This window comes from Lissotriton vulgaris, chromosome 4_1 (genome assembly GCF_964263255.1).
Source record: "Lissotriton vulgaris chromosome 4_1, aLisVul1.2, whole genome shotgun sequence".
NCBI lineage: Eukaryota > Metazoa > Chordata > Amphibia > Caudata > Salamandridae > Lissotriton > Lissotriton vulgaris.
In genome coordinates this window covers 1782747982-1782762864 of record NC_141691.1, presented here as the reverse complement: position 1 = coordinate 1782762864, position 14883 = coordinate 1782747982, and the positions used below count along the sequence as shown (strand labels likewise).

The window sequence follows — 14883 nt, the reverse complement described above, 5'->3', positions numbered from 1 at the left end:
TAAGAATGCCACCTTCCACGTTAAGAATTGCAGTTCGCATGAGTGTAGAGGTTCGGAAGGAGGTCCCATAAGTCTGGTAAGTACTATTTTTAGATTCCAGACTGGGGAAGGTGGGTGTCTTGGAGGGATCACTCTTTTTAGACCCTCCATAAAAGCTTTTATTGCTGGTACTCTAAACAGTGAAAGGTGTTGCCTGTTTTGAAGGTATGCTGCTATAACCGCTAGATGTAGTCTTATGGAAGAGTACGCTAGGTTGCATCTTTGAAGATGCAGCAGGTAACATATAATGTTCTGTTTGGAAGCGTCTAAAGGGTTGATTTGGTTATTGTTGCAGTAAATAACGTTCCAGGAACGTTGTGTACCATGGCTGTCTCGCCCATGTGGGAGCAACTAGGATCAGTGTGAGTGACTCAACATAATTTGCGTGCCACCAGCGGAATCAGTGGTGCTGGGGCAAAAGCGTACGCAAATCTGCCTGACCAGTTCATCCATATCGCATTGCCTTTTGACAACGGATGTGGGAACCTGGCGGAAAAGTACTGGCATTTTGAGTTTTCGTTTGTGGCAAACAGGTCTATCTCTGGGTGCCCCCACTGCCTGAAGAATGGTTGGAGAACTTGGGGGTGAATCTCCCATTCGTGTAGTTGCTGGCTGTATCTGCTGAGCAGGTCTGCAATCTGATTGTCTTTCCCTGGAAGGCGTTCTGCCAGGAGAAATATATTTTTGGGAATTGCCCACTTCCATATACTCTGTGCTAAGTGGGACAGTTGTGGAGAGTGTGTTCCTCCCTGTTTCTGGATATAGTACATTGCTGTCATATTGTCCGTCCGGATCAACACAGTCTTGCTGTACAAGTATTTTTGGAATGCTTTCAGGGCTAGGAATATCGCTAGCAACTCTAGTAGGTTGATATGCAATTTCTTTTGTTTGTTTGTCCAGAGCCCTTGTACTGTGTAGTGAAGGAGGTGGGCTCCCCAGCCTGTCAGTGATGCGTCCGCTGTTAGTACTAGTTGTGGAATCGGCTCTTGGAACAGTTGCCCCTTGGAAAGGTTTTGTGGGTTCCACCACTGCAGAGAGTTGTGAGCGCGACTGTCTACCAACACTAGGTCTTTTAGTTGTCCTTGAGCCTGGTTCCACTGCTATGCTAGGCATTCTTGCAATGGACGCATTTGAAGTCTGGCATGGGGGACAATGAATATGCATGAGGCCATCATGCCTATGAGTTGCATGAAGACTCGAGCTGGAAGAGAGTGTTGTGGCAGAAATTTGCGAATGAGCATCTGCATGCTGGCTATCCTCGCTGAGTTTGGGTATGCCTTTGCCAGTGAGGTATCTATAGTCGCTCCCAGATATTGTTGTATGTGGGATGGTTGTAGATGCGATTTTGGGTAGTTTATGGAAAACCCTAGGCTGTGTAGCAGCTGGAGTATTTGAGACGTGTCTATTGCACACTGTTGGTACGATTTTGCTTGTATGAGCCAATCGTCTAGGTACGGGAACACATGGATGTGTTGCCTCCTGAGATGTGCAGCTACTGTGGCTAAGCATTTTGTAAACACTCTTGGAGCAGTGGTCACCCCGAAGGGGAGAACCTTGAATTGGTAGTGTTGACCTTCTATTGTGAACCTGAGATATTTCCTGGGAGCTAGATGGATGGGTATGTGAAACGAATATGCTACTTACCAGTATGCATCTGTTCTTGGCATGTAGGGCTGCTGACATTCATATCTTGTGCATAGATCGCCGCCTAGTGTTGGGTCCGGATGATCGCACATTGTTGCCCTGGAAGAGTCTTCGAAGTATCACGAGATAGGTGGCTCCTCCCCTGGACTACAGTGCGCATGGGCATCGACTCCATCCTCAGATTGTTTTTTAGCCATTGTGGCAAAGATGGAGTGAAACTATGTGAATGATGACCATGCTAGAAGTATGTGTGAAAAACTGCAGCCGCTACAGGCGCCGGGGAGGAGGGCGGGCGATATGAATGTCAGCAGCCCTACATGCCAAGAACAGATGCATACTGGTAAGTAGCATATTCGGTTCGAGGCATGTGGGCTGCTGAATTCATATCTTGTGCATAGAATACATAGCAGTCCCTCCATTAACGGCGGCTGCCTGTGCCAGCTGCAGCAGTTTGGAAAAGTGTTTTTAGAACAGCCTGCCCTACAGCTACCTGCTGTTTGGAGTGCACATCAACACAGTAGTGCTTTGTAAATGTGTGTGTGGTAGACCATGTGGCTACTCTACATATGTCTTCTAAAGGAATATTTCCAAGGAAAGCCATGGAGGCCCCCAGCTTCCAGGTGGAGTGGGCCCTCGGTGGAATGGTGAGAGTGCGCTTGGCTTTCTGATAGCAGATCTGAATACATTTAACGATCCACCTGGCTATACCAGCTTTGGAAATGGGGTTGCCTTTGTGTTGTGGCGAAAAGGCAACAAATAGTTGTTTGGTTTTCCGAAAATCTTTGGTCCTATCAATGTAGTACATTAAGGCCCTTTTGACGTCAAGTGTGTGGAGCATTCTCTCCGCAACGGACTCCGGATTTTGGAAGAACACAGGTAGTTCTATAGTTTGGTTGATATGGAACTGAGAAACCACCTTAGGAAGGAACTTGGGGTTAGTGCGAAGCACCACCCTATTGGAATGAATTTGAATAAATGGCTCTTGTATAGTTAGTGCCTGGAGTTCACTAACTCGTCGTAGCGATGTAATCGCTATAAGGAAAGCCACTTTCCATGTTAAGAACTGAATCTCACATGAGTGTTGTGGTTCGAAAGGGGGACCCATCAGCCTGGTGAGGACCAGATTTAGGTTCCACTCGGGAGCTGGTGGTGTCCGCGGTGGAATGACTCGTTTGAGTCCTTCCAGAAAGGCTTTAATGGCCGGCACCCTGAAAAGTGAGAGGTGCTGTCTGTTTTGGAGATAGGCAGCCATTGCAGATAGATGTATCCGAATGGAAGCATAGGCCAGATTACATTTGTACAGATGTAAGAGATAACAAATGATGTTCTGAATAGATGCATCCAGCGGGTCAATGTTGTGGTCTGCACAATAAATGACAAACCGCTTCCGTTTCGCCGCATAGCATGCTCTGGTGGTGGGCTTTCTTGCCTCTCTGATTATGTCCATACAGTCAGGAGGTAAGTTGAGGTAGCCAAACTCTAAGACCTCAGGAACCAGATCGCCAGGTTGAGCTGTTGCGGATCTGGATGCTGAATGTCGCCAGGGCTCTGCGTCAAAAGCTTGGGTGTGAGGCGCAGCCTTTGATGCGGTACCACGGACAGTTCCAGAAACGTGGTGTACCATGGTTGGCGAGCCCACGTTGGAGCAATCAGGATGAGAGTCATCGAGTGATGCCTGAGCTTGCGTGCCACCAGCGGTATTAGAGGTGCTGGGGGGAAAGCGTACGCAAATTTGCCTGACCAGTTCATCCATATCGCCCTGCGACTGTGGGTGTGGGAACCTGGCTGCAAAGCTTGGGCATTTGGCACTTTCCTTTGTGGCGAACAGGTCTATCTCTGGATGACCCCACCTCAGGAAGTACTGTTGGAGTACTGATGGATGTATCTCCCACTCGTGCATTTGGTGGCTGTACCTGCTGAGCAGGTCCGCCATCTGATTGTCCTTGCCCGGGAGGTGTTCCGCCATGAGGAAGGTGCTCCTCTGAATGGCCCACTTCCACATGCTCTGAGCCAGATGAGACAACTGTGGAGAGTGTGTACCTCCCTGCTTCTGGATGTAGTACATGGCCGTCATGTTGTCCGCCCGGATCAACACGACCTTGTTGCACAGATGTACCTTGAATGCTTTCATTGCCATGAAGATACCCATCAGTTCTAGAAAGTTGATGTGCATCTTCCTTTGCTGTGGTGTCCATAGTCCCTGCACAGTGTAATGGAGTACATGAGCTCCCCAACCCTGGAGAGAAGCGTCAGTCGTCAGAATGATCTGTGGCACAGGCTCCTGGAACGGTCGTCCCTTGCAAAGGTTTTGTGGATTCCACCAATGCAGAGAGTTGTATGCACGACCGGTTACCAACACTAGGTCTTTCAACTGTCCGTGAGCCTGAGTCCACTGATGTGCTCAGCACTCCTGAAGCGGACGCATGTGCAGTCTCACATGCGGGACTATGGAGATGCAGGAGGCCATCATGCCTATCAACTGCATGAACACTCGAGCTGGAAGTGAGTGTTGAGGTATGAATTTCTGTATCAGCGATTGAATGCTGCTGACCCTCACTGAATTTGAATTTGGCTGTGCTGTGGCTGACAGAGTGTTTATGGTCGCACCCAGATACTGCCGTATGTGGGCGGGTTGCAGGTGAGACTTTGGGTAATTCAGTGAGAATCCCAGATCGTGAAGAAGGTGAATGGTGTGGGACATGTGGGCGGCACACTGCTGGGCTGACTTTGCCTGGATTAGCCAGTCGTCCAGATAAGGGTAGACGTGAATGTTTTGTCTCCGTAGGTGCGCCACCACCGTCGCCAGGCACTTTGTAAACACCTGGGTGCCGTGGTGACACCGAAAGGTAGAACCTTGAACTGGTAATGCTTGTTTTGGATGGTGAACCGGAGGTATTTTGCCGTGGTGACTCCGAAAGGTAGAACCTTGAACTGGTAATGCTTGTTTTGGATGGTGAACCGAAGGTATTTTTTGTGTGACGGGTGCAGCGGAATATGAAAATACGCATCCTTCAGATCTAACGTTGCTAGGAAATCCCCCTGACTGAGCAACGGTAGGACTTGCTGCAGCGTTAGCATGTGAAAGCGCTCCGACAGAATGTACTGATTGAGGGGTCTGAGGTCCAGTATGGGTCTGAGGGACCCGTCCTTCTTTGGTATTAAGAAGTACAGTGAGTAAACTCCTGTGCCTCTTTCGTCCACAGGCATGAGCTCGATTGCCCCTTTTTGCAGCATGACGAGTACCTCCTACTGCAATAAGTGCAAATGGTGGGCGGACATAGGACGGTGTCTTGAGGGTATGTTGGGTGGCGTGGATGTTAACTCCAGACAATAACCGTACTGGATAAGCTGTGTGACCCACCCGTCTGTGGTGATGGACTTCCAGACTGGCAGGAACTGTTGAAGTCTCCCCCCCGACAGGTGTTTCGTGTTCGGGGAGGCAGTGACAAGGCATCACTGTTTGGTAGTGGCGGAGGATCTGGAGTTGTTGTTTCCAAGACCTCTGCCTTTGGCGCTGTTTCCACGATATCCACCCCGACTTTGCTTGGTGTATGTGTTCTGCGTGCCGCCTTTATAGTACTGTGTTGTTTGGGAGAGCTGGCCTCTCGAAACACCTCTATTGCTTGAGCGACGAAAAGAACCACCCCGGAACTGCTGGGACTGCAGGGCCCCCATAGACTTAGCAGTTTCAGTGTCTTTTTTGATTTTTTCCAAGGTGGTGTCCACCTCAGGGCCAAATAGATGATCAGGGTTTACTGTCTGATTGAGAATGGTGGTCTGTATTTCTGTCTTGAACCCGGAGATTCTGAGCCAGGCATGTCGTCTCAGCATAACACTAGTCTTAACTGCTCTGGCCGCTGTGTCTGCTGCGTCCAGTGCACATTTGATAGAAGCATTAGATATGAGCTTCCCTTCTTGGATGAGCATCTCAGCTGCCTCTTTGTATTGATCTGGGAGGTGCTGTAACAGGGTCTCAAGTGTGTCGTAGTGTGCCCTGTCATACCTGGCCTGAGTGTTTGAAATGCGCCAAATATTGGCCGCTTGAGCTGCCACCCTTTTCCCTGATGCCTCAAACACCTTAGATTCTTTATCTGGGGGAGGAGCATCACCAGTCGTTTGTGAATTAGCCCTCTTCCGGCCGTTAGAAACAACAAGAGAGTCCAACGGCAACTGTCCCTTGATGTAAGTAGGGTCATCAGGCGCCGGCTTATATTTTTTCTCAATCCTGGGGTTTATCACCCTGGTTCTTGTAGGCTCCTTAAAAATTTCCCCAGCATGCTTTAAGACACCCTTCAGCATAGGCAGAGTCTTGACAGTCCTCTCTGAGACGGAAAAGGTGTCAAAAAGAAAGTCTACTTCAATGGGGTCAGCATGGAGCTGGACGTCATGATTCTTAGCTGCCCTTTCAATGAGGGCATTAAATGCAGCCGAATCCTCAGTGGGTGATGTTTTTACCGCATACATTTGAGTGTCTGGGGTAGAGTGAGGGTCACCTGGGTCAGCAACAGATGCCCAGGGTTCATTGGTATCATCTGTATCAGTGTAGACAGGATAGCTGTATTCATCATCATCATCACCTTCCCCAATGTCCACATCCGAATAAGTGGGTGAGACATCCTGGCCATGCGGAGACACCGGTTCTACAAGAACGGGCGTCGAAGTAGAGTCCCTTTTCTTCTTTAGTGGAATTTTGTAGGACTCCATTGGCTGTTCCGGGGCGATTTTCCGCTTATAAAGGGAAAGTCTGCCTGTTTCGGCATCGATAAAGTGTTCCTGTTGCTCTTCCAACGAGGATTGTCGATGCTTTATGACTGGGACCGCCGTTGTGGACTTTGGCACCGAAGACGCCTTCTTGGGCACGTCGGTGGACATCTTAGGGGCGAAAGCCTTCGGCGCCACTTTCGGCGGCAGCGTGAAGTGGATGGGCGTCGACGTTTTCTGATGTTTGTCGGCAGGCTTCGAAGGTGGAGGATCTTTAGGCCCGACACCAGAGGCCTTGTCCTTGATGCGTTTCAGGGAGTCTGCCACCTGCTTTGAGAATGGGGCGGACGGTTGCGTCGACCCGACGGATTCCTCCGAGTCACCCCCAGACGTGGACTCGTGGGACGGCCCGCTCTTGGCCTTGTCCTGTCGACGCGGAGGTTCGAGAACCTTCGGATCACTGAGTCCTTTCTCGGTGTCGACAGTCTTCGGCGCCGATTTGTTCGGGTCGACTGCCTTGACTTTTGCCTTGGGCGCGCTAGACTTCGTCTCGACGCCCTTGAACTGTTTCTTCGGGTCGATAAATGCCTTCTGCTTTGTCGGTGCCGACAGGTCCGAGGATTTCGAGCCGACCAAAGCAATATGCACTTTTGGTTTCGATGTAGGCATCAGTGCTTTCACTTGCGTCGAGACCGGAGCTTTCACTTTCGGTTTCGATTTTGCAGGTTGCGGTTCCATAGTAATGTCCGAAGCCGAGCCCGAAGGCGGGGCCGTAGAACTTATTGGAAGATCTTGGGTAAGGCCTAGTGGCGATCCCTCGACCTGAGCCTTAGGAAGCGTTTCGGCCCCAATGTCAGTTTGAGTTAGCTCCTCGCTCGAGCTATCTTCCATGGCCCCAAAGGCCCCGTCGTCGTCTCCTACCTCGTCGACGACTTCTTCCGCTTCGAGTATTTCAACATCCTCGTCGTAGTTGGAGTCAACCTCAGACGCGGCATTAGACAGGTTCTCACGAACTTCCCGGTCAGCTCCTTCATCATCCCCGGCATCGAATATGTCCACAGGCGCTGGCGCAGTCTGTCCTGGCGCGCAGCGCGTCGATGCAGAATAGTCTTCTTGGGTCGAAAACGGGAACAAGCCATGCAGCTGGCTTCATCATGATCCGGCGACAGACACTTGTTGCACACCGGATGGACGTCGATGTGGGGATACTTTGAGTTGCACACGGGACATCTTTTGAACGGGCTCCGTTCCATGATAGTTCGTCGATAAGGCCTCTGGCGTCGACCGGGCCTTCAGCGTCGAAAAGCACGCGGCTCTCTTGTAAATCCGGCTCTGAAAGGAGCTGGAAGTAATCGGGTACCGAACACTAGACTATACCGACGAAAAACTAAAGGCCTTTTGGCCTTAAGAAACTTTTATATCGATTCCGACAGAGTGAACCAATATACATCCGAACCCAATGGCGGAAAAAAACAATCTGAGGATGGAGTTGATGCCCATGCGCACTGTAGTCCAGGGGAGAAGCCACCTATCTCGTGATACTTCAAAGACTCTTCCAGGACAACAATGTGCGATCATCCGGACCCAACACTAGGCGGCGATCTATGCACAAGATATGAATTCAGCAGCCCACATGCCTCGAACATACGCGTCCTTGAGGTTCAATGTTGCCAGGAAGTCTCCTTGCTGTAGCAACGGGAGCACCTGCTGTAGTGTGATCATATGGAAGCGCTCCAACAGTATGTATTGATTTAGGGGTCTGAGGTCCAATATTGGTCTGAGGGAACCATCCTTCTTGGGAATAAGGAAGTATAGGGAGTATACCCCTGTCCCTTGGTGTTGGAAAGGGACTGGCTCTATGGCCCCCTTTTCCAGCATGCATTTCACTGCTTGTTGTAGCAGGGTGATATGTTCTTTGGACATAGGACGGTGTCTGGGTGGTATGTTTGGTGGGGAAGAAGTGAGTTCTAGGCAATAACCATACTGGATAATTTGTCTCACCCACCTGTCCGTGGTAATTGCGTTCCAGACAGGTAGGAATTGTTGGAGTCTGCATCCGACCGGTGTTAGGTGGTCTGGAGGTAGTGTGATGAAGTCACTGTTTTGTGGCAGAGGAGGCTCTGGTGTTATTGCCTCCACGTCCTCTTCCCTTGTTATTATTGCCCCTATAACCTCCTCTGTTTGATTTTTTGTTAAAGGAACCTTGTGTGTTGCCTTTGTATGAAAATGAGGTCTGTGAAGTATTGCCTCGTGTAGCTGCTCTGTATGAGGAGCGTCGAAAGGAACCTCTGTGTTGCTGAAACTTAAATGCACCCATTGATTTTGCAGTTTCTGTGTCTTTCTTCATTTTATCTAAAATGGTGTCGACTGTGGGGCCAAAAAGGAAGTCTTGATTGACTGGCTGGTTAAGAATGGTGGACTGCACCTCATTCTTAAAGCCCGAAATACGCAGCCATGCATGTCGTCATAGTAAAACGCTAGTGTTAATAGACCTGGCTGCAGTGTCAGCTGCGTCAAGCACACATTTGATGGAGGCGTTTGTAATGAATTTTCCCTCCTGTATGAGGTCATTAGCTTGGGCTTTATAAGGTTCAGGCAGGTGTTGCATTAAGCTCTCGAGCTGGTCATAGTGCGCCCTGTCGTAACGAGCTAGCAGAGCTTGTGTATTCGCAATTCTTCATGAATTGGAGGCCTGTGATGCTACCCTTTTACCTGAGGCTTCTAGTATTTTTGACTCCTTATCAGGAGGAGGAGCCTCCCCTGTTGTCTGCGAGTTGGCCCTTTGCGTGCATTAGCCACTACCAGTGAGTCTAATCGTAACTGACCTCTGATGTACGTAGGGTCTGCTCTATACTTCTTCTCAATCCTGAGATTGATTACGCGTGCCCTGGCTGTATCTTTAAATATATCAAGCGCGTGTTTTAACACTCCCATTAGCATAGGAAGTGTTCTGACGCTTTTCTCTGAAGTAGGGAAGGTGTCAAATAAGAAGTCTTCTTCTACAGGGCCATTGTGCATGTCTACGTTGTGGTACTGCGCTTCCCTGTCTATTAGTTGGTTGAATACAATGGTGTCGTCAGTAAGTGACGGCTTGGTTGGGTATAAGAAGACGTCAGGGGTGGGATGTGTGTCATATGGGTCAGTTGGCTCCCCCCATGGTTCATCTTGAGGGTTAGGATCCTCTGGATAATCATAATCATGCTGTGGATCCTCCCCTGTGTTTCCCTCATTGTCCCGATAGTGTGAAGGAGAGTGAGGAGCAAAAGGTGTAGTAGGCATAGTGGGATAGAAAGGAATGAAGGGTCTAGAGGGAGAAGTCCCAAAGTCCTTCTTCTTTAGTGGAATGGGGGAATGAGAGTCCGTGTCCAGTGGCCTTTTCTTTCTGTGCAGGATTGTGACTTTACCAGTCTCAGGATTAATATATATTTTTGCCTGGTCGTCTGATGGATCTGGATGGAAGAGTTCTTCCTCCACTGGCTTTGGTTGTGTTTTTGACTTTTTTGGCTTTGGGTCGATTACACCTTCTGTTTCGATGACTTTTGGTGCCTTATTGCTCTTCTTCGGCTCGGGCCCTTTCTTCGGGTCGACGAGTGATTTTGGGTCGACCGGGTCTTTCGGTTCGACACGTTTCTTGTGCTCGATAGGTTTTTTCGGTTGACTGTTCTCTGTCGATGGCTTTTTTGGGATCGACTGGTGTTTTTGGAGCGCTTGTCTTTGGTTCGATAGCCGTCTCCGGCCGGATTACAGGCTTCGATACGGTACCCTTTCCGTAGGCGACCTTCTTCGGTTCGGCGACTTTCGGCACAGCTGGCTTTTTTGGGTCGACGGCCTTCTTTGGGTCGGCGCCCTTCAGCTCGACGGCCTTCTTCGGGTCGGCGGTTTTCTTTGGGTAGACGCTTTTAGGCTGTATGGCCTTCTTCGGGTCGACGCCCTTCGGGTCGACGACCTTTTTGGGCTCTGGAACTTTCTTTGGGATCACGTTACTTGGCCCTGAGGTCTCTGAAGGCTTAGGTTTCAGTTTCGGAGCCGAACCGGACGGCGGGGCTGGCGAATGTTTTCTCGGATCTTGGCTAAGGCCTTTTGGCGATGCCTCAACCGGAGCCTTCGGTAAAGGGGTAATCTGTGTCGGGGGCAGTGTACTCCCGATTTGCCCCGGTGGGATCTCATCGTCTGAGTAGTCCTCGACGGTGACGATCTCTAGGTCCGAATCTGGAGCTTCTGGAAGTTCTTGGCCATCATTGAAGATGTTGTCTGGTTCCGGTGGCGGTCGCTGCATCTCTTGCCTAGCGGCCCGTCGAATCCGTATGGTTTTCTTCGACCGGAATAGGGCACAGGCTGGGCAGGTTTCTTCCTTATGATCTGGAGAAAGGCACTTGTTGCATACTGAGTGCTTGTCAGTATGCGGGAACTTGGAGTGGCATTGTGGGCACCTTTTGAACGGGCTCCCTTCCATCAACAGCAGGCCCTCGTGGCGTCGAAAAGGCCCAACGGCCCGCGTCAACGACCGGTTCGAGATTGAAAGCTTGATCGAGTCAAGAAGTACCGAGCGAGAACGATACCGTCGAAGTCGAAGGCCTTTAGAAAAGTTTTGTTTCGATTCCGAAGCTGGAGTATAGGAATAACATCCGAACACGATGGCGGAAAAAAACAATCTGAGGATGGAGAAGATGCCCATGAGCACTGTAGTCCAGGGGAGGAGTTACCTATCTCGTGATACTTCGAAGACTCTTCCAGGACAACAAGGCGCAATCATCCGGACCCAACACTTGGCGGCGATCTATGCACAGATATGAATTCAGCAGCCCACATGCCTTGAACATATGTCCACAATATCAGGCGACAAAGGCAGACTTCTTCCATATGGTATGAGACTGTATACATATCCAATCATTTGGAAAATAGTACTGGACTTTTTGATGGAACTCAACGTTAGGCCCTTGCACATTACAGTGGAGGGGTTTCCTGGGGAAATTCACTAGACCAGCAAAGGCCAAATGCACAAATAAATCCTGGACCTGGCACTGCTTCTGGGAAAATGGAACATAGCGAACTGGAAGGCTAGTATGGCTTCCCCAATTTAGAGATGGATCCAAGAACTGATAAAATGGTGCACCGCAGAAATTAATGTTCAGGCTCGCATTCAGTGATAGATGGGGAGGGGCACACCCACAACTGACTGGGACACACAAGTATGGGTTATTCACGCCAAGTCGGATGAGACGTCACTGTGTACAGGCATGGCATGGGTCAATACACATAGCCGCATTAGAACACAATCCGGCCATTAGTCCCCATGTGTACTGTGCACAGTGGGGGACAGGGATCACCATATGTCTTCCCATTTCGGCCATGTGGTTAATGCAAACTTTATCGTCCCAAGAGGCCTGGTTGCAATGTCTGGGCACGTGCACAGAACACAGACATTGATGTAGATACAAAGGGAGGGCGCAGCAATCTGAAATTGGAGTTGATATTCGGAGTACAGTAGTTGGGATACAACAATGATGCGAGTTATACACGTTTGTTATTATTTGTTCGTAGAAACAGCAGCTCAAAATTATAACCAGACATGAATACGTAATGTCCGGTTACCACTACACAGATGTCATTACTTACATCGATATCTGCATGTCAATCTCTATGTGAACTACCAAAGAAATACTAATAAAGAGCTATTGGGGGAAAAACATTAAGAGTAAAACACTGGCACTATCAAGCCACCAGATCCTGAACAGATGAAGGAAAGTAAAGAAGTGGGGTTTGCACTGTGTATATGGACCTCCCTACCATTATCTCCAGCACTGAAAACCAGAGCCCTTCATATAGATTGCATAGAATGAGACAGGTGAATAATTTCAACTCTACTCTGATAACCGGTGTCTGCCCATTTGATAATCCAGCACACTTGAACACAAAAAAGCACTGCACAAAAACTTGCACTCAATAGACAATTAAGATACCCAGTGGTATGGGTGTCAAGAATTGTGCCATTGCTTAATCACACATCCTAAGTCAATTTATTCATTATTTTTCTTGGAAGCCAAACTCAACATGCTAAACGCCCTACATATTACCTCCTACAAATGGTGGATTCTGAGTTGAAAACATCTTATATTCTTCACAGTTCAATCAAAAGTAAAAGGGCATGTCGTGGGGTTGATGAAAGTATGAAAACAGTTCAAGAAAATAAATCCCAGTCAGGTTTATTTTATTTTTTTGCTTTATTTGTAATATATCACTATGAACTATAGTACTTAAAATCCATTACAGGATTGTTTTATAGTTAGTCTTGAAACCACAAAGACAATAATACTGCTGTGGAAGACCAAAGGGGAGAAATGCTGCTTTTATTTACAACTCAATTTCCCTATTATTTGTAAACGTTTCATCTATAGACTAAATTCTAATAAGGAGAGAGAGATACATAGACAAAATAAGGAAAATTATGCCCTGTATTTCTATTCACATTCAGCATTAGCATATTATATAGATAGGATATCTGCCCTTTTGGAACCATAGCAGTAAACTCTCTTCATAATATTTTTATTTCTTTAAAGTATATAACATGTTAAATTATTGTACAACTACATCTACTTAAGCCAACCCATTTGGCTTTTTATTCCATTTCTAGAATATTTTTAAAGTGCTATAAGCAACCCATCAATCAACACTTTTCTATAAGAACAAAGCTACTTTTCAACATTAATTTACAGATAATGTACAAAGCTCATCTGGAATAGCTGAAAGCTCAGCACAAATTAAGTCACTGTCACACTTATAACAGCATTTTGTTTGAGTAACACAGAACACACTTTGAACTTGAGCCATTATTGCCACAGCGGCTTATTATATGTTTCCCTACAAAGGAGGACACCAACTACAGATGTTCTAGTGTGCTATTTGTTTCTTGAGATCACCGGACAAGAATTTTGCAAATCCAAAACATCGACTTCATTACAATAGGCTTGAAATTAGTCCATTGTCCTTATGATAATGCCCGACCACATTCATAATAATCAATCTCACCATGTTGTGTTCCCACTGAAAGAGCTAGTCCTAAATGGCTATTAGCTTTCTTTTTGGAACACCCACATTAGGCAAGCGCACCAAATAAAGGCAGCAAGTGCCTATGACCCACCCCAACCTGCAGGCCCAACAATGAACAGACTGTGCAAAATGCCTTTTATCCTGGTCTACATTGTATACAGAAATACAAATGAAGTAATGAGGACGAATGCAGACTATTGTAATTTAATCCAATTGCAAAATGTGTCAGAATCGCACATTGAATCTTTAAAAATATATATATATATATATCCACTGAATGGTTATATTCAATATATTAAACAAAATAAAATATGGTTTAGGGTCAGGTGTCACATTATCATTCATTCAGGACCAACATAACTGTTCAAACAAATACACAGTTTTGGGATTTTATCCTGCAGATACACAAATATATACAATAGACTTATGCAAAGGTCCATATTTCTATATCTTGTACAATGAAATCTTCTTTTTTAGAAAGTATACGATTTCCAAATGTTTTACAAGAATGGCTTCTTCCGTGATAAAGATCTCCATCTAGCCAGAGGCCAATTTCCCCTCTGAAAAGAAAGAGAAACATTATTAAAACATTGACATGGAGCACATGGCAAGCTGGCTAACATTGCACACCCTGTGAAATACAGATTTAACTGCATACAGGCGAATTACTAATCCACAGTAAATTTGTAAGCAACAATGCAAATGACGCTGCATCAAAAGAGGGCTTGACTAAGCTTTAAGGGTATTTTTTTAGGTCCAAATGAAAAAATCTCCCCAGCTAAAAAGACACTAGTACATCTCAAACTAGAGCTAGACCATTAAAGAAATCAAAAGATGCATGGCTTCAAAATTGTACTGATAATGTATCTACGTACGTTATTTCAATTAAAATGTGTATTAGCAACAGCGGTGTTGCTGAAAACAGTTTAAAATAGTTTTTTTGTGATTTTTTAGCAAAAGATAAATGTTGGAGACTAAACTCAGGAGGATGTCAGGGAGGTTTTTTAAAGTGGTTGTATTGTTACTACGTACTTTGGGAAGCTGGAAGTAAAAAAATGTCTGAGCGACTAATGCGACAATTCCTGGTTTTTTTTCCTCCTACTTGATGTGAGTATTGCATTAATGTCCTTCCTCCCATCATAATGTAAAGTGCTCCGATATCCCTCGGGATCTTGTTCGTACTATATAAACTTAATAAATAAATACAATTGTAATTCTCGTTTCATGGGTACCCTCTTAAGTGGGTAAATAAGCAAGTTGTTTACTTCAATAACACTCTTTTTGGTGCACCTTCAGAATATGTAGGGCGTTAGTATGGATCTGGAAACAAGTGCAGTAGTTCTTTGATCCTAGAAGATGCCGCTGGATCTTTGACAGCACCAGAAATACAATGGTAACATTACTAGAGTCCTAAAACGTCCATCCCGCATGCAGATATCAATAGCAAACTAT

At 46.9% G+C, this 14883-nt stretch overlaps 1 protein-coding gene across 5 annotated transcripts in view; it reads right to left on the bottom strand.

Moving 5' to 3' along the window:
- Positions 1 to 12586: 12586 nt before the first annotated feature.
- Positions 12587 to 14883, bottom strand: part of OXR1 (oxidation resistance 1) — a 1826889-nt gene continuing 1824592 nt past the window's right edge. For all 5 annotated transcript variants that reach the window (XM_086966107.1, XM_086966110.1, XM_086966106.1 and 2 more), the window contains one exon: positions 12587 to 13991. In XM_086966107.1, coding sequence (XP_086822233.1) covers positions 13856 to 13991 — 136 coding nt within the window. In that variant the 3' untranslated portion in view covers positions 12587 to 13855. The remainder of the gene's footprint in view (positions 13992 to 14883) is intronic.